This window comes from Petaurus breviceps, unplaced genomic scaffold, assembly GCF_028583685.1.
Source record: "Petaurus breviceps papuanus isolate PSGF00001 unplaced genomic scaffold, PetGlider_PUasm1.0 91133, whole genome shotgun sequence".
NCBI lineage: Eukaryota > Metazoa > Chordata > Mammalia > Diprotodontia > Petauridae > Petaurus > Petaurus breviceps.
In genome coordinates, this window is record NW_027187419.1 from 32,118,435 (window position 1) to 32,137,388 (window position 18,954).

An 18,954-nucleotide genomic window follows, 5' to 3' on the forward strand; every position below is an offset into this window, starting at 1 on the left:
CCTCTGTTTCTCTATCATAAAAGATTTTAGTCTTCTCCGTGGTCGCCTTGACTTACAAACTTGAAAGGCCCAGCAGCTGGGCTGCATATGAGCTTTTGAAGAAGAACATTCCTACATTGAAATAAAGTTTAAAGGAGTTTTTCCCCCTGTAGTACTCTCTTTGAAGGTTCATTCTTCTCCAGGCAGACAGCAATTACAGAGTTTCAAAAAGTTGAGGCAAAGCTCACAGTTGAGAAGGTACAAAGGCCATGATGCCCTTCTTAAATGGGGGTCAACTTTCTGACACCTTCCACCCTCCAGGATGTGATCCCCAACCAGGAAAAAGTAGAAAAAAAATTAGAAAAAATTTTCATAATTGCCACAAATTCCTCAGCATGATGGCCATTTATTGGGCCACAGGAGGGGCCTTCAGGCTCTCAGTGGTTATTTATTCTTATATAAAACACAAAGGTAAACAAACTTGGCTACTTTGGGAGGCAGGATGATCTAGGGCACATCACTCAGGATTCAGACAATGGAAAGCCAGGATTCAAATCTTGACTCAGACTTTTACTAGCTGTGTGACCCTGATCAAGCCACTTAATCTCCCTGTGCCTCAGTTTCCTCATTAGTACAAGGGGATAATAGCACATACCTCCTGATCAACTTATATGAAGTACTTTGCCAATCTTAAAGTACTACATCAATGTCAGGAGGCATTATTATGGCACGGTTTCCCTGCCAAGAGCAGCCCAGAAGCAGCAGGGTAGAAAAATGTGGGTGGCCATGAAAGATGGGCATGGTGACAGCAGCAGGAAGTGGGAGCTGACAGACTGAGGTAGAGGGAGGCGATGTGAAGTGAAAACTGAAAAGCAGATGCAAGACTGTGTTGGTGAATGTTTACAATCATGTTGGGGAAGGTGGGATTTTTTGTTTGTTTTTTAATATTCAACTGAGTGCAGAATATTCTGTTTGTAAAAGTGGGATTTTTTTTAAATCCATTTAAATGGTTAAAATAAAGCAAAGTTGTTGGCATTTGCAGTAGTTAAGCTCTAGTTTTCTGTAAGATTCACTTACATTGGACTCTTTATCCCAAAACAATTCAGGGAAATTAGGAGTTATTATTCTTCCCTCCCTTCCATCAGGAAGAACTTGCACGTAACTGGAGAGCCCCACCAAGGGAGACCCCCTGAAAAAAGGCCCCAAAGAAGAATTGGAACTATGCCCAAGGGGTTGTAACACTGCATACCTTTTTATCAATATCAATACTAGGTCTGTATCCCGAAGAGATCAAAGAAAAAAGAAAAGGACCTATATGTAAGTGTGTGTGTGTGTGTTTGTGTGTGTGTGTGTGAGAGAGAGAGAGAGAGACAGAGACAGAGAGAGACAGAGAGAGAGAGAGAGAGAGAGAGAGAGAGAGAGAGAGAGCGTTTTTTAATTCTGGAGAACAATTGGAAATTGAGGGGATCCCCATTAACTGGGGCATGGCTGAACAAGTTGTTCTTTATGAATGTAATAGAATACTATTGTGCTATAAGAAATGACAAGCCGCATGATTTCAGAAATACCTGGGAAGACTTACATTAACTCATGCAAAGTGAAGGGAGCAGAACTTGGAGAACATTGTGCTTAGTGAGAGTAATATTGTAATGATGATCATCTATGAAAGAGTTAGCTACTCTGATCAAGACAATGATCCAAGACAACTTCAAATGACACATGATGAAACATGCTATCTACCTCCAGAGAGAGAACTAATGAATCTGAATGCAGATTAAAGCACACATTTTTACTTTATTTTTATTGTATTTTCTTTGGCAACATGGCTAATATGGAAATGTTTCGTATGACTTCATGTGTTTAACAATATTATATTGCTTGCCTTCTTGAGGCATAGGAGAGAGAGAATTTGGAACTCAAAAAATTTTTAAATGAATGCTAAAATTTTTTAAAAATATAATTAGAAAATATTTAATGAAATAAAATATATTTTTTAAAGAGAGAAAGGCCTCCAAGTCTATCACTTACACCAGGTAGAACAGGTTAAACTCCTACTAACTTGGAGTATTCTACAGTTATCATTAGATTTTATTGTGGCACAGAAAAAACAAATTATTCCAGTTGGGCCCTCATTACTGCCTAGCATTACAAAATCTCAAAACTTCATCTGATTCAACTCATACCTGACAGAAATTCCCAGACAAGTGATCATTCATCCTCCCCTGGAAGACCTCCAAAGAGGGAGAACTTGTTACCTCCTCAGACCAGTTGTGAGGCCGGTTTAGTCTTTATGTCCAACAAAATGTTCAATTTGCTGTTTCTACCCACTATTCTTGGGTTTGCCCTCAGAAGCTAAACAGAACAATCCCAATTTATCTTCCATAGGATAATCCTTCAAATACTTAAACACGTTTTCATGTTCCCCAGTCTTATCTTCTCCAGATTGAACATGCCCACTTCCTTTAATTGCTCCCCACGTGGCGTGCTCTCAGCATCTTTTACCATCACATTGTCCTGTCAATGATTATGTCTTGCCAAACTTCAGACTCATATTATCCCTACTATCTGCCACCTTCCTGACTATTAATTCATATGTTGCTGAACAGAACGGAAAAAAAATCCTGAAATCATGCCACATAAGTTCATTGCAAATGTATATTAAATATTCTCATCCAGGCTCTCACTGCAATAAAGCAATAATTTTATATCTGCCTAATCAGTTTATTATCTCACTCACTACAAGGACTATTTTAAACTTTTTTTTCAATCAACAAATATTTCGCATATATTCCACTAAATGTTTCTCAATTATGTATAAAAAAATTTTAGCATTCATTTTACAAAATTTTGGGGTCCAGATTATATCCCTCCATGTTGCCCCTCCCCTACTCCTTGAGAAGACAAGCAATATGATCTTTATTATATACGTGAAATAATGTAAAATGTATCTCTATATTAGTCAAATTGCAGAGGAAAACATAAAAAAAGCAAGAAAAATAAAGTTTAAAAGTATGATTCAATCTGCACTCAGAATTCATCAGTTTTCTCTCTCTGGAGTTGGATAGCATTTTTCATTGTGGGTCCTTTGGAATTGACTTGGATCACTGTCTTGATCAGAGTAGATAAGTCTTTCACAGTTGATCATTGTGACATTGCTGTCACTGAGTACAATGTCCTCCTGTTTTTGCTCACTTCATTTTGCATGAGTTTCCTGGTTTTTTTTAAAGCATCCTGCTCATCATTTTTTATAGCATAATAGTAATCCATCACAATCATATACCACAACTTGTTCAGCCCTTTCCCAATTGACAGGCATTCCTTCAATTTCCAACTCCTTGCCACCACAAAAACCTGCTACAAATATTTTTGTACATACAGGCTGTTTTCCATCTTCTTTGATTTCTTTGGGATATAGACCTAGTAGTGGTATTTCTGGGTCAAAAGGTATACACAGTTTTATAGTCCTTTGGACATAGTTCCAAATTGCTCTCCAGTATGAGTGAATCAGTACACAACTCCACCAATAGTGCATGAATATCCCAATTGTCCCACATTCCTTCTAACATTTGTCATTTTCTTTTTCTATCAGATTAGCCAATCTGGTAGGTGTGAGGAGGTACCTCAGAATTGTTTAATTTGAATTTCTCTAATCAATAGTGATTCAGAGCATTTTTCATGTGACTATTGGTAGCTTTGATTTCTTCTTCTGAAAATCACTTGTTTAGATCCTTTGACCATTTATCAATTGGGGAATGACTAGCATTCTTATAATTTTGAATCAGATCTCTATATATGTGAGAAATGAGACTTTAATAAAGGAACTTGCTATAAATTTTTTTCCTTCTAATCTTGGCAGCATTGGTTTTTTGTATGCAAAACCTTTTCAATGTAATATAATCAAAATAATTAATTTTACATCCCATAATACTCTCTATCTCTTGTTTGGTCGTACATTTTTATTTTATCCATAGATTTGACAGGTAAAATTTTCCATGATCCCTTAATTTGTTTATGAGATCATTCTTTATGTCTAGATCATGTACCCATTTTGATCTTTGCTTAGTCTACAGCATGAGATGTTCATCTATACCTAGTTTCTGCCAAACTGCTTTCCAGTTTTCCCAGCAATTTCTGAGATGTTGAGTTCTTTCTCCCAAAGCTTGGATCTTTGGGTTAATCGAACATTAGATTACTATGGTCATTTGGTACTGGGTATTGTGTACCTAATCTAGTCAACTGATCCACCACTCTTTCTTTTAGCCAGTACCAGATTGTTTCTGATGATTAACACTTTGCAATACAGTTTAAGATCTGGTGCTGCTAAGCCACCTTTTTTCACATTATTTTCATTGATTTTCTTAATATTCTTGACTTTTTGCTCTTCCAGATGAATTTTGTTATTATTTTTTATAACTCTATAAAATATTTTTAGTAGTTTAAATTTTTTAAAGATGATAAGTTTAAATATACTTAATACTTTATTTTCTCCAATTACATGTAAAAACAATTTTAAGACTTTAAAAAAAATTTTTTGAGTTCCAAAGTCTTTCTCCCTCCTTCCCTTCCCTATATCATCATTGAGAAGGCAAGCAATATATAGAAAATAAATTTTAAAAAAAGATTCCAGAGGATCAATTATTCTGCCTGCCACCCACCTACTGACAAAAGGTGAACTCAGGGACCAAAGAGACATAGATGTTCTTGGACATGACCAATGCAGGAACTGTTTTGCTTGATTAAGCATATTTATTTCAAGAGTTTAGTTTTTCTTTGTGTGTGTGTGTGTGTCTGTGTGTGTGTCTTTTATAGAGTTAGGAAAAAAAATAACAAAATTCATCCAGAAGAATAAAAGGTCAAGAATATCAAAAGAATTAATGAAAAAATACAAAGGAAGGTGGCCTAACAATACCAGATCTCAAACTATATTATAAAGCAGTAATCATCGAAACTATCTTTTACTGGATAAGAAATAGAGTGGTGGATCAGTGGAATATATTAAGTACACAAAACATAGTAAATAACCATAATAACCTAGTGTTTGATAAACCCAAAGATCCAAGCCTTTCAAATAGGAACTCACTATTTGACAAAAATTGCTGGAAAAACTGGAAAACAATAGGGAATAAACAAGGTATGGACCAACATCTCACATCATATACTAAGATAAGGTCAAAATGGGTACATGATTTAGGCATAAAGGGTGACACCATAAACAAATCAGGAGAACAAGGAACAGTCTTCCTATTAGAACTATGGGGAAGGGAAGATTTCATGACCAGACAAGAGATAGAGAGCTTTATGAAATGCAAAATAGATAATTTTGATTATGTTAAATTTAAAAGCTTTTGCACAAACAAAACCAATGCTACCAAGATTAGAAGGAAAGCAGAAAGCTGGGAAATAATCTTTATAGCAAGTGTCTCTGATAAAGACCTCATTTCTCAAATATATAGAGAACCGAGTCAAATTTATACAAATACAAACCATTCCCCAATTGAGAAATGGCCAAATGATATAAACAGGCAGTTTTCAGATGAAGAAATCAATGCTCTCTATAGACATATGAGGAAGTACTCTAAATCACTTTTGATTAGAGAAATACAAATTAAAACAATTCTTACATACCACCTCATACCTATCAGATTGGCTAACATGACAAAACAGGAAAATGATAAATACTGGAGAAGATGTGGGAAAATTGGGACACTAATGCACTATTGGTGGAGTTGTAAACTGATCCAACCATTCTGGAGAGCAATTTGGAACTATGCCCAAAGGGCTACAAAACTGTATACCCTTTGACCCAGTAATACCACTACTAAATCTGTATCCCAAAGAAATCATTAAAAGGGAAAAGGACCTACATGTGCAAAAATATTTATATCAGCCCTTTGTGTGGTGGCAAAATATTAGAAACTGAGAGGATGCCCATCAACGGGGAATTGCTAAGCATGCTGTGGGTAATGGAATACTATTGTGCTATAAGAAATGATGAGTAGGCAGATTTCAGAAAAACTTGGAAAGACTTATAGTACTGATGCAAAATGAAATGAGAACTAGGAAAACATTGTACACGGTATTGGCAGCATTGTATGATGATCAACTATGAATGACTCAGTTCTTCTCAGTAACGCAATGATCCAAGACAAGCACAAAGAACTCATGAAAGAGAATGCAATGCTATACACATGCAGATAAAGAACTGATGGTGTAGATGAAACATACTTTTTTCACCTATTTTATTCCTTTTCATGGTTTTTTCCTTTTGATCTTTTTCTTCTTTCACAACTGTGATTAATGTTGAAATATGTTTTACATTGTAGCACATATATAATCTATATCAAATTGCCTACCATTTTCAGAAAAGGGGAGAGGAGAGAGGGAGTAAGAAAAATTTGGAACTCAAAATATTGTAAAAATGAATGCCAAAAATTGTCTTGACATGTAACACAGGAAAAATACCACTTAAAAAAGAAAAGAAAACTCCCTCTCCTCTCTGTTTTGCTCACTGATTGTAACCCAAGTGTTCCTGGGAAGATTTCTTGCTCCTGATTATAACCAAGGTCATCAATAGCAAAACTGAAATCCAGCCATAACACATCCATTAAGAAGCAACCTGCTCCAGTCTTGAAGTACTAGCCAAGCTGGCCAAATGCCAGTAGGTTGACAAGACTCCCTTGTAAACAAATGAAAGCTTTTTTGTTGTTGCTGTTTTCTGACTCAGAGGGCAGCTAGGTGCCTGGCCAGGAGTCAGGAAGATGAGTTCAAATCTGGCCTCAGACACTTACTAGCTGTGTGACCTTGGGCAAGTCACTTAGTCTTTGTTTCAGTTTCTTCAAGTGCAATATAGAGATTATAAAAGCACCTACCTTCCAGGATCAAGTGAGATAATATTTGTAAAGCACTTAGCACAGTACCTAGTGCATAGTAAACAAGATATTAATGCTAGTTACTACTGCTATTATTATTATTAAAGGAAGTATAAGTCTGAGAGAAATGATTAGTAACAACCAATGATTTGGTGAAAGCCAGAGTTCTTTCCCTTTTTCTAAAGTCCTTACTTCATGGCTCAGCAAGAGAGGACTGATGATAGCATATAGGATTGGCATTTTCCTCAATCTAGGTATTGTTACCCCACCTAACCTTTTAAATATATTTCAATAACATCATTTGAAAATAATTTACTCCCTTTGTAATCTTAGTTATTTTACTTTAAGCCTTTAAAAATATTGTTCTGAGAAGGGATCCAGTTCACCAGATTGCCAAAAGGGTTCACAACACACAAAAGGTTAAGAATCTTTGCCTTAAGATATCAGAATTTGAATGGATCTTTATTTATTCACTCTGAAACTGGTCCTCTCACAATTGTTTCCAGGACCAGATGAATTCATATATGGGAATGTGCTTCCTAAGAATATGAGGTGGTGAGGAATGCTAGAGCTAGTTCAATATTAGGAAAACTATTAGCATAATTGACCATATAAATAAAAATACAGAAATCATATACTTATCTCAATACTCACAGAAAAACTTTTGACAAAATACAGCATCCATTCCTATTAAAATCACAAGAGAGCATAAGAATAAATGGATTTTTCCTTAAAATGATAAGCAGTGAACTATCTAAAATCATTTCCAAACATTATCTGTATTAGGAATGAGATAGAAGCCTTTCCAGTAAGATCAGGGTGAAACAAGGGTGCCTATTGTCACCACTTTTATAGACCAACATCCCACACCATATCAAGATAAAGTCAAAATGGATACATTATTTGGACATAAAAGATGATACCATAAGCAAATTAGGAGAGCAAGGAATAGCTTACCTGTAAGATCTATGGAGAAGGGAAGAATTTATAACCAAACAAGAGATAGAAAACATTATAGAATGCAAAATGGATCATTTTGATGACATTCAATTATAAAACTTTTGCACAAACAAAACCAACATGATCAAGATTAGAAGGAAAGCAGGAAGATGGGAAACAATTTTTACAGCAAGTGTTTCTGTTAAAGGCCTCATTTCTCAAATATATAGAGAACTGAGTCAAATTTATAAAAATACAAACCATTCCCCAATTGAGAAATGGCCAAATGATATAAACAGGCAGTCTTCAGATGAAGAAATCAAAACTTTCTATAGGCATTTGAGGAAGTGCTTTAAATCATTAAATCTAATCTTTTGATTAAAGAAATGCAGATTAAAATAATTCTGAGGTGCCACCTCATAACTTTCAGATTGACTACTATGACAGAAAAGGAAAATGATAAATGTGGTCAAGGATGTGGGAAAATTAGGACACTGAGGCACTCTTGGTGAAGTTGTGAACTGATCCAACTGTTCTGGAGAGCACTTTGGAACTATGTCCAAAGGGCAATCAAACTGTGCATACCCTTTGATCTAGCAATACCACTACTAGGTCTGTACCCCAAAGAGATCATAAAAAGGGAAAATAAACTACATATACAAAATTACTTATAGCAGCTCTTTTTATGTTGGCAAAGAATTGGAAATTGAGGGAATGCCCATCAGATGGGGAATGAGTGAACAAGTTGTGGTATTTGAATGTAATGGAATGTTATTGTGTTATAAGAAATGATGAGTAAGTGGATTTCAGAAAAATCTGGAAAGACTTATATGAACTGATGCTGAATGAAATGAGCAGGACCAGAACATTGTACAGAGTAACAGTAACACTGTGTGATGATCAACTATGAACAACTTAGCTCTTCTCAGCAAGACAATGCCAAAAGACTCCATGTCCAAAGAAAGAGCTATGAAGTCTGAATGTAGATCAAAGCATATTATTTCACTTTTTTTTTAATTTGTGGCTTTTCCTTTTCATTATGTTTCTTCTTTTACAACGTGACTATTGTGGAAATATATTTCCATGACTGTACATGTATAACCTATTTTGCTTGTCCTCTTGGGGATGGGGGAAGAAAGGGAGAGAAGAGGAACAATTTGGAACTCAAAATTTTATAAAAATGAATGTTGTGGGGTGGCTAGATGGCACAGTGAATAGAGCACTGGCCCTGGAGTCAGGAGCACCTGAGTTTGAATCCGGCCTCAGACACTTAACACAAAACTAGCCGTGTGACCTTGGGCAAGTCACTTAACCCCAATTGCCCGACCTTCCCCCCTCCAATAAGGGGGGAAAAACAAAAAAATTAATGTTGAAAGTTACCTTTACATGTAATTGGGGAAAAATAAAATACTATTTACAAAAAAAGAATATGAAGTGGTGTACAAATGTATGGGGTAGTTGTTATTATGACGATCTTGAAGAAAGACATAGGAAAATGAGTGGAGTACTATGGAGAAGGAAAGCAACCAGCATACATGTGAGAGAGGGAGCAGGAAAAATGTGGGTAAAGATAAGTTCTTGGACCATTGGGGAAACAGTTCCAGGCAAAAGAGTTTCAGGCAAAATTTTCTTTATTGAGAGTCAAATTCTATAGCTTAAAACAACCTCTGTGTGTATATGTATACAGACATATAAACATACATACATATACAAACACATGTGTGTGTTAGTATATAGATCAAAATGTCCCATCTTGCCCCATTCTCATCCCTTTCCCCAACTCCCATGCCCAACAGCAGGAACCTATGGGAAAAAGTGGAGAGGTTTGGGTTAGTGAATTATAAAAAATATTAGGCAACACCTGAGTGACAAAGTAAGTCTAGTTAAGGTTTTGTCCCAGGTTGCACTTTGGGGCTGTTTACTCAACAGTTTCCTCCTCCTTACTTTCTTTTGTGTTTTTCTATTCCTACTCCTACCTATTTCCCTGCCTCTCTCAATCAATCAAGAAACATTTATTAAGCATGCCAGGCATTGTGTTAGACACTGAAGATTGAAAAAATTGAAATAGTCCCTCCTTTTGACCTTCATAATTCCTTCTTTCTTTTTGTGCATGTGTGTGTGTGTGTGTTTAGCTCTCCAGAGGTGACTCTAGTATGCCCCCCATCACCCCAATTCTCTCGTCCTCCTCCTCCCTTACTGACATCATGGAGATGAGCATGAAATAACTGAAGTAGCCTATGTAAATGCAGCATGTCTCCCACATTTATTTCTACACCCATGGAAGGTTGGGATGGATTCAGGATCCACTAAATCACGTAGATCAACCCAACCTTTGGGAATCCTCCAAGGACTATCAACAGCTGAACAATCAAAGGCTTATGGAGAGAGTGGGGAGGAGGTGACTTTCTAGTGGTACTTAAACAAATAAAAAGACTTGAGGCTCTTTCTTTTTTTTTTTTTAAGCAATCAGGGTTAAGTAACTTGCTCAAGGTTACATGGCCAGTTATTTCTGGGTGTGGTGCTAAGTATCTGAGCCCGGATTTGATCCCCAGGTCATCCCGACACTGGAGCCGGTGCTCTTACTCACTGAGCCACCTGCCCATCACACACACACACATACAAACACACACGTAAAGCAAAAGGTGGGACATTATTTCTCCCCTTTCCCATTCTTGTTACCTGTCCCTTTTTATCTTTGCATAGCCCTTTTCCTTTCCCTTAAAGACTGCCCTAGCTACCTATTTTCACCTGGTTTCGCCTAAATAATGAAAATCGATGGGAGTTATGGGATATTTAGTAACTTTGCTGAGACTCCTTTTTCAGAGGGACCTCCTTGGTTGAATGACTGACCTTCTTCCCCCACGTGGGACTTGACACCATTCTAAGAAGGAAGGTGTTCTTTCTGTCTCTGGATGGAACAGTGAGAACACAGCACCAAGAGGTCAAAATGTCAGTACAATCAGAAGTCCCCATGGGAAGGTGTTGGCAGACCAGAAATCAGACCATCGTTGCCTTGTGCAGCTTCTTAGTCTTTCTTCAGATGCACCAAATGCCCAGGGCTACCATGCAGAAAATGAAAGAGATCAGGGTAATTGTGAAAAGGGATAGTGAGCCCATGAGCTTAGTTAACCATGGTGCCCCTGTACAAGTCCACTGCATCTCATCCAAAAGTGAGCATACAAAAGATGAAGTTCCACAAGTCAAATACTGCTTAATAAAATAAAACTCCATGAGTCCTTTCTTTGCTCTGCCAGAGAACTCATCCCAGATGCACTGATTCATTCTAGGTGTTCTGTAGAAAGATTACAAGGTCTTGGTATCTAGAGGATAGTTCTTGTTTAAAGCAGCAGGCTTCTTCCTCTGACTGTCAGTCCCATCTTTGGAATTGCCCTGAAAGAAGAGCCTTGGTATCCATAGAAACAAAAGAATTTTTTTGTATTCCTTCCGAAAATTCTGGTTGAGAAGACCATATATAATGGCATTCAGGCAGCTGTTGAAATAGGCCAGGAAATAGCTGGTGGCAAACAGCCCATCAGGAACCCGGGTAGCCATATCCAAAGGGTTAATGGCGACAGCAAGACCGATAAAGTTTAGTGGAGCCCAGCAAATGGCAAAGATCACAAAGACAACAAACATGGTGAGGAAATTCCTGACCTCACTTGGTTTCAGCCTGGGCTTCCTTGTTAGCTTGACTCTTCTCCTGGACTGAATCACCAGCACCCAGATCCGCAGGTAGCAGTAAGTGACAATGGTGATGGGGACAAGGAAATGGATCACCACCACCACGATGGTATAGTGGGCACTGGCTGTCTGGTTAAAGGTGCAGGAATAGATGCGGGGGTCATATTTTAAGGAGCCCACAAAAAAATTGGGCACCAGGGCAATAACTGTGAAGACCCAGATGAGGCAGATGTAGAAGACAGTGTTCCAGGCCCTGTAGATCTTTTTGTAGCCAAGGTTGTGGCAGATGCAGCAGTACCGATTAATGGCAATTGCGGTGATGTTGAAGACAGAGCCAATGACACTGAGGCCCATCACAAATCCACTGGCTTTACAGTGTATCTCACCCAGGGCCCAGCCATTGTGGAGAATGGCCATCAGGATCAGGGGGTAGGGGTACAAGGCAACCACCAGATCTGCCAAAGCCAGATTCACCAAGAACATATTACCTAAGGTAGAAGAGAAGAGAGGTGACAGTCATTTGAGACTGCATCCATAATAAATGCATATGGTAGACACTTGAACAATGTGGGTACTTAACTGACAGATCAGTAATTAACCCTGCTTCCCCCTCCCCCAACACATGAGACATGTAAGGTTATTTTTTATAACCAAAGCATTTACTTATTCATTCAAAAAATACATCCTCAAGGCCTATATTGAATCTGCAAGACACTTAGTTTTTTTGCTATTCTCTCCACTTTGAGTCTTAAAAGAATTTAATTTTGCCTGAATTGCACAAACTACTTTCTACTTCCATTTACTCTTAGGGGTAGGGATAGTGACTGAACTTGTCATGTCATTGGTATAGGAAGCTCCCAGGTGAAGAGACTGTTTCTCCCAAGGGAGGATGGAACTTTTTCTACAGCTAGTGATCTTGGAAAATTGCCTTGAGTGCTGAGGGGTTAAGGGACTTGCCTAGGGTCCCACAGCCAATGGGTGTCAGAGATAGGACATACCAATTCAGAGGAGTCATATATCATGCTGATTCATCATAAATGGTGATATTGGGGCTGGGACTGGCAAGAAATAGTGGAAGCAGAAGAAGATGGGGCAGGGTAATGGGAAGACCAAAAAAAGGAAAGAGGAACTATTAGGGTATTAGAACTTGATAGGACATTAGAAATCATCTGATTGTATGAACAGGCAGGTTTCAGAGGAAGAAATTAAAGATATTTATAAGCATATGAAAAAATGCTCTAAATCACTATTGATTAGAGAAATGCAAATCAAAACAACTCTGAGGTACCACATCTCACCAGTCAGATTGGCTAAGATGACAAAACAGGAAAATGACAAATGCTGGAGAGGATGTGGACAAATTGGAACATTAATGATTGGTGGTGGAGTTGTGAACTGATCCAACCATTTTGGACAGCAATCTGGAATTATGCCCGAAGGGCTATAAATAATTTCATACCCTTTGACCCAGCAATACCACTTCTAGGGTTGTATCTCAAAGAGATCATAGAAGTGGGAAAAAGACCCGTATGTACAAAAATATTTATAGCAGTTCTTTTTGTGGTGGCAAAGAATTGGAAATTAAGGGGGTGCCCATCAATTGGGGAATGGCTGAACAAGTTGTGGTATATGCATATTATGGAATACTATTGTGCTATAAGAAATGAGGAGCAGATGGACTTCATATTTACCTGGAGAGGCTTATACAAACTGATGCTGAGTGAGAAGAATAGAGCCAGGAGAAATCTGTATACAATTACGGACACAATGTATGTGTGATGACCAACTTTGATAGACTGGACTCTTTTCAGCAATGCAGGGTTATAAGTCAACCCCAAAAGACTCATGATGGAGAAAGATGTCTACATCCAGAGAAAGAACTGAGTTTGAACCCAGACTGAAGCAAACTACCTGCTCTTTTTCTTTTACTTGTTTGGTTTTGTTTCCTCTTTCCCATTGTTCATTCCATCTGATACAATCCTTTATAACCTAATGCCTAATGTGAAAGTACTAGCAGATACTGTACTTAATTGTATGCTGCCATGAGTGGGGGAGAAGGGGAGGGAGAGAAAATTCAAGGAATTGTGGAAATGAATCTTGTAAACTAAAAGTAAACAAATTAATAAAGACCAAAAAAAAAGAAATCATCTGATTCAACTCTATGATTTTATATACGAGGAAATTAAGGATCAGAGAGGTAGTGACTTCTACCCAAAGCTAGACCTATACTTTAGGAAAACCAATTTGATGCATGTGGAGTATGGTTTGGAATGGGGAGACACTTAAGGGATTTAATTAGGCAGTTATTGAAATAGTCCAAATCTGATGTGATAAGGGCTTGAAATACACTGGTGGCTAAGTGATAGACAGAAGTGGATGGTTGCAAGATGTGTAAAGGTAGAAATGACAGAATTTGGCAGCTGATCAGACATGTGGGATATATGAGATTAAGGTGCTAATTATGATGTCAGTCACTGGCAAAACAATTTCCTCTGGTGAACTAAATGACAAAAATGCCCAGGTCATCATCCCCTTCAGCCCTTCAGGAAGTTTTAGGGCCCTCCCCACCCTCTCCTGCTTTGGCCTGAAGTGTTTCTTCCCACAGATTTCAAGTTCTTTAAAATGAAAAAGTGAATGGCTAGAATGCTGTCTCACTCATAAAATGTGCCTTTCCTAGTAGAATGGTGGTAATCTACTGACCCCTCCCCTTTTCCCCATCTTTACTGTGCCTTTCACCCATTCTTTTTTTTTCATTTTTCAAATGCTTTAACTTCTTATTTACATAATTAATTTCCACCAGATTTTGAGTTACACATTTTCTCCCCTTTTTTTCCCCTACTCACTGCCCCAAAATAGCAGTCCCACAGTATATCCCCTCCTCCAATCTGCTCTCTCCCATATCTTCTCTCATGCCCCCTTTGACTTTTCCAGTAGGACATGGTGGATCTCTATGCCTTTCATCCATTCTTAAAGATAGACTTTTCAGGAGTGGTTACCTCAAGAGTTCAGGAGTTACTGAGTCCCTCAGTGGGTGTCAACCGTACAATGGGAGGTGTTCTCTGGAGTTTCCTGGAGAAAACTACTAGGGGAGAAGACCCAACTTCTGACCTGACTGGTCAGAAGACATTTCCTTGAGGTAGCTTTTCAGGCTGCTATACTTGGGGAAGAAAACACAAAGCAGAAGGAATGGGCAGAGGTCCAAGATGCAGGCTCTAGGTTGCCTAGGTAACACAAGTGTTCAAAACCAACATAAAGGAGGGAAGGAGAAAGGTGCTCTTACTCCACCCCTCACTAAAAGTTCCAGAGATTAACATGTCCTATTCTGGAGGGAGGAAGGAAGAAAGTAGGTCATGAAGCGGAGTCAATTTCTTTTAAAGTCTACCAAGTAGGTAGCTTCCCTTTTTGCCCACTGGCCAATCTCCCATTGACGCAAGCAGTCTTTACTGATATCATTGGACCATGTTGCTTCTGAGTCATTCTAAAGCATAAAGTGCTTCAGCAATTGAGGGGGGGAGAGAAGGCATGTGTCTCAGTTGATTGTACCCCCTTAAAATAAGACCCAAGAATTTTAAGAATTTTTTTACTCTTAGAACTTTTGATATTTGGTCAATAAAATATTTACTGTACACTTACTGTGTACCAGGTACTTCCTTCTCCATTCATGTTCCATTGGTCATACATGCCTTCTTGGTATTAGTGATATAGGGATTAGCAATCAATCATCTAGTACTGAGGTTATGAAAATAAGAGGTTGTAAGAAGGGTGATACCTAGGGGCAGCTAGATGGCGCAGTGAGTAAAGCATTGGTCCAAGAGTCAGGAGGACCCAAGTTCAGTTCTGACATCAGACACTTAACACCCAGACAAAAAAATTAGCCATGTAACCTTGGGCAAGTTACTTAACCCCAACTGCCCTCCAAAAGGCAAAAAAAGGGGGGGGTACCTTTGACATAAATAGGGAAATTTAGAAAGGGTTAAGCAGGAAAGGGAAAAAGTAACGAGTTTTGCTATGGATATGTTGAGTTTGCGATATCTCTGGGACATTCAGTTTGAAATATGCAATAGGTAATTGGTGATGTGGGACTAGATCTCAAGAGAGACTGGGTCTAGACATAGAGATCTTAAATCATCCAAATAAAGATAATTAAACCCATGGGAGTTCTTATCAAGAGAGACCCTGTAGAGAGAGAAGAGAAGAAGCCCCAGAATGGAGCCTTGGGGGACTCCCCTAATTAGAAAGCATGATATTAATGATGAGCCAGCAATGGAGACTGAGGAGAGGTTTGAGAGAACTCTGTTGGAGAGACTGAAGTGGGAGATGAACCAGGAGAAAGTAGCATCGTGAAAACCCAGAGGGAAGAGAGTTTCCAAGAGGAGAGCGTGGTCAGCAGCATCAAATGTAACAGGGACCTCAAGAAGGAAGAGCAAGATAAAGATACTTCCCATGAGTGCCTCTTGGGTTGACCTAAATGTCAGGTCTTCTCTAGTATGAGACCAAAAAATAAATTAATTCTATCGCCTATGGGGTCGGTAACAAACCTATATGAGTTAGCCCTTGAACCACCCTAGTCTTCTAAAATGTTTTTTCCCAAAGCAATAATGACCTAGAATGGGATTGCCTTCTAATTTCATTCTTCATCCATTAAATCCAGCGGTCAGACCCACACTTTCTGCACAGTGACTTTAAGACCAAAGGTTCTCTCTTGATCTCTTCAACAAGTTAAAAGCAAAACTCCTGCCTGATCTTTGGTGGGAACTTCATTTGCAGGCAACATGAAGAGTTACGTGAGCTAGCTGCTTTATAGCAACAACATTCCAAAGGCCAACAGAATAGAACAGACTTTCTTTGGGTAAAGTCATCAGCTTTGTTAATGATGGCTATAGATCTTTACTGCCACCATGTGTCTGAGAGGTACAAGGAAGTCAAGAAATGGAAGAAAAGCCACAGAGAAGGGAGAAACCAGACTTTAGTTGAGAGTTTCTTTGTGGGGAATATAAACTCATGAGTATTAATAGGTAGGTCCTTACCATTTAATAATGGTCATTTGCAATCCTCTCTGCACTTGAATTTTTATGCATGGAATGCTCATACAGTAGAGAAGTTCCCTACTCATTTTAGCTAAGTCAAGGATGGATATATTCATCGAGATATATAGTGGATTCAGAATTAGTTTTGGAGTCAGGATGACCTGGGTTTGACTCTTGCCTCTGACTCACACTAAATGTATGACCTTGGCTAATTCACTTAGCCTCTTAGTGCCCTGGGCAACTCTGTACCACTATAAGTTATAGAAAAGGTACAGACTTACTTTGGTAAAGAACTCCCTGTTAGTGATGAAATCACAGGGTGGTAAAAAAAAATCATGAAGACAAAAGGCAATGTGACATCATGGAAAGAGGGCTTCCCTTGGAATCAAAAAGGTCTGGATTCAAGTCCTTTCTGTGGCACATACTGCTTTGTGACTATAAAACTCTTCACCACTCTTCCTCCAGGCAACCCTCTAAAACTTTAAGTTACAGAGAGGTTGCTCATCTGTATCAGTGGAGGCAGTTTTCATACAGGGAGTATGATGAACTCCACACTGAAAAACTCACAGATCTTAACACCTTCTTCCTCCCACTCCCAACAACAACAAAAAAAATCATTAAGACACTGACCTGTTTGCTGTTTCTTTCACAAGACACTCTGGGCATTTTGATTGGCTACCTTTTATGTACAGAATGCTCTCTCTCCTTATCTTCACAGTTCAACTTCCCTAACTTCTTCCAGGTCCCAGCTAAAATCCCACCTTCTACAAAAAGCCTTTCCTAATATTAATTTTTAATTTTTCTCAATCCCATGTAAAAACAATTTTTAACATTCCTTTTTAAAAAAAATTTGAGTTTCCAAATTCTCTCCCACCCCACCTTATCTCCACCCTTCTTGAGAAGACAAGCAATTTGATATAGGTTATATCTGTGCAGTAATGCAAAACATTTACATATTAGTCATATTGTAAAAGAAAACATAGACCCTCCCCCGCAAAAAGAAAAGTACAGATTTTAAAAAGCATTCTATGATATGCATTCATACTTCATCAATTCTTCCTCTGGAAGTGGATAGCATTTTTCATCATAAGTCCTCTGGAATTGTCTAGGACCATTATATTACTAAAGACAGCTAAGTCATTCACAGCTGATCATTGTACCATATTGTTGTTACTGTGTCCAATGTTTTCATGGTTCTACTCACTTCACTTTGCATCAGTTCATGTAAATATTTCCATGTTTTTCTGAAAGCATCCTGCTCACATCTCTTGTAGAACAATATATATTGTCCTTTACAATTATATACCAGAACCTGTTCAGCCATTCCCCAATTGATGAGCATCCCTGTGATAGTAATGGAATATAAAGATCCCCCTGTATTGGCTTGGTTTTCAAACTGATTGTGTTAAAACCCAGAGCTTGTTAATCCCACCTGTGGGATGGACTTGTTGATGTGAAAAGAAAGTCCTGAACTGGGAGGAGATGGTGATGTAGATTTGGAGAGACAGGAGAGAGGCAGAAGAACTTTTTGGAAGCAGCACCTTGGAGAGGCAGAGAGAGACTGAGAGGATTGCTGAGGGCCACTTTGAATTGCCCTGGACTTTTGAGACCTGCCCCCTGAGCTGCCAAGGACTGAGGAAACATGGCTGTTTTGCTGGTACTCTGTCTGTCTGTTTTGATGTTGTTTTGCCAGATTTGTCCACTGGTGAAAGACAGTCCTGTTGTTGAAGAAGTCCTGGAACCTGGCTTTTGGTTAAGAAGCCCTGAGACTGTCCTGCAGACAGAGAGTGAATACTGTCCACTGGTGAAGGACAGTGCTGTTGTTGCAGGGGTCTGGGAACCTTTCTGTTGGTTCAGAAGCCCTGAAGAAGGATTTTCTTGTTGTATGTTTACAGAAATCCTGGGAGAGGGTTTTGCTAATGTTTTCAGGGGTCCTAGGACTGTTCTGCTGACAGAGAATGAATTAATGAAGAGACTGGCAATGTATCTTGTGGCCTTGCTAAGCTTTGTCTCCCCAGGAACAAAGATTGCTGAGAACTTGCCTCTTGTCAAGATGAAGAAAAGACCTCCATTTGGGTATTAAGTGCTGTGCTTGGACTTGATGTAACTCTGGGGTAGATTCAATTGTGATCCAGGGGTGGGGAACTTTTGACCTTTTTGTATTCTATGGTTGAACAAATGAATGTACTTTACTTATGTTTGGAAACTAATCTCCATTTGAGAAGAGGGGTTTTATGATGGACTAAATGAAGGTACAGCCTAGGGGTGGAGTAGTATTTAGAACAGGGACTTTGTAATTGATTGAACGAATGTAAGGTCCTGGGGTGGAGTAGTACTTGGAGATTATTTAATCACACTTAGTAAATGCTGTATTTTGAATGATGTCATATTTTGACCTTCTCTGTTCTTAATTTGTCACTGAATAAAATGGAGAGCACCTATGCTGGTATTCTGAAGCT

At 38.6% G+C, this 18,954-nt stretch overlaps 1 protein-coding gene across 1 annotated transcript in view; it reads right to left on the reverse strand.

Annotated features, from left to right (window-relative positions):
• Nucleotides 1-11,090: 11,090 nt before the first annotated feature.
• The window catches only part of MTNR1B (melatonin receptor 1B), a 31,375-nt gene continuing 23,511 nt past the window's right edge, over nucleotides 11,091-18,954 (reverse strand). The window contains exon 2 of the mRNA XM_069079901.1: nucleotides 11,091-11,956. Within this exon, the coding sequence (XP_068936002.1) occupies nucleotides 11,091-11,956 (866 nt within the window). The remainder of the gene's footprint in view (nucleotides 11,957-18,954) is intronic.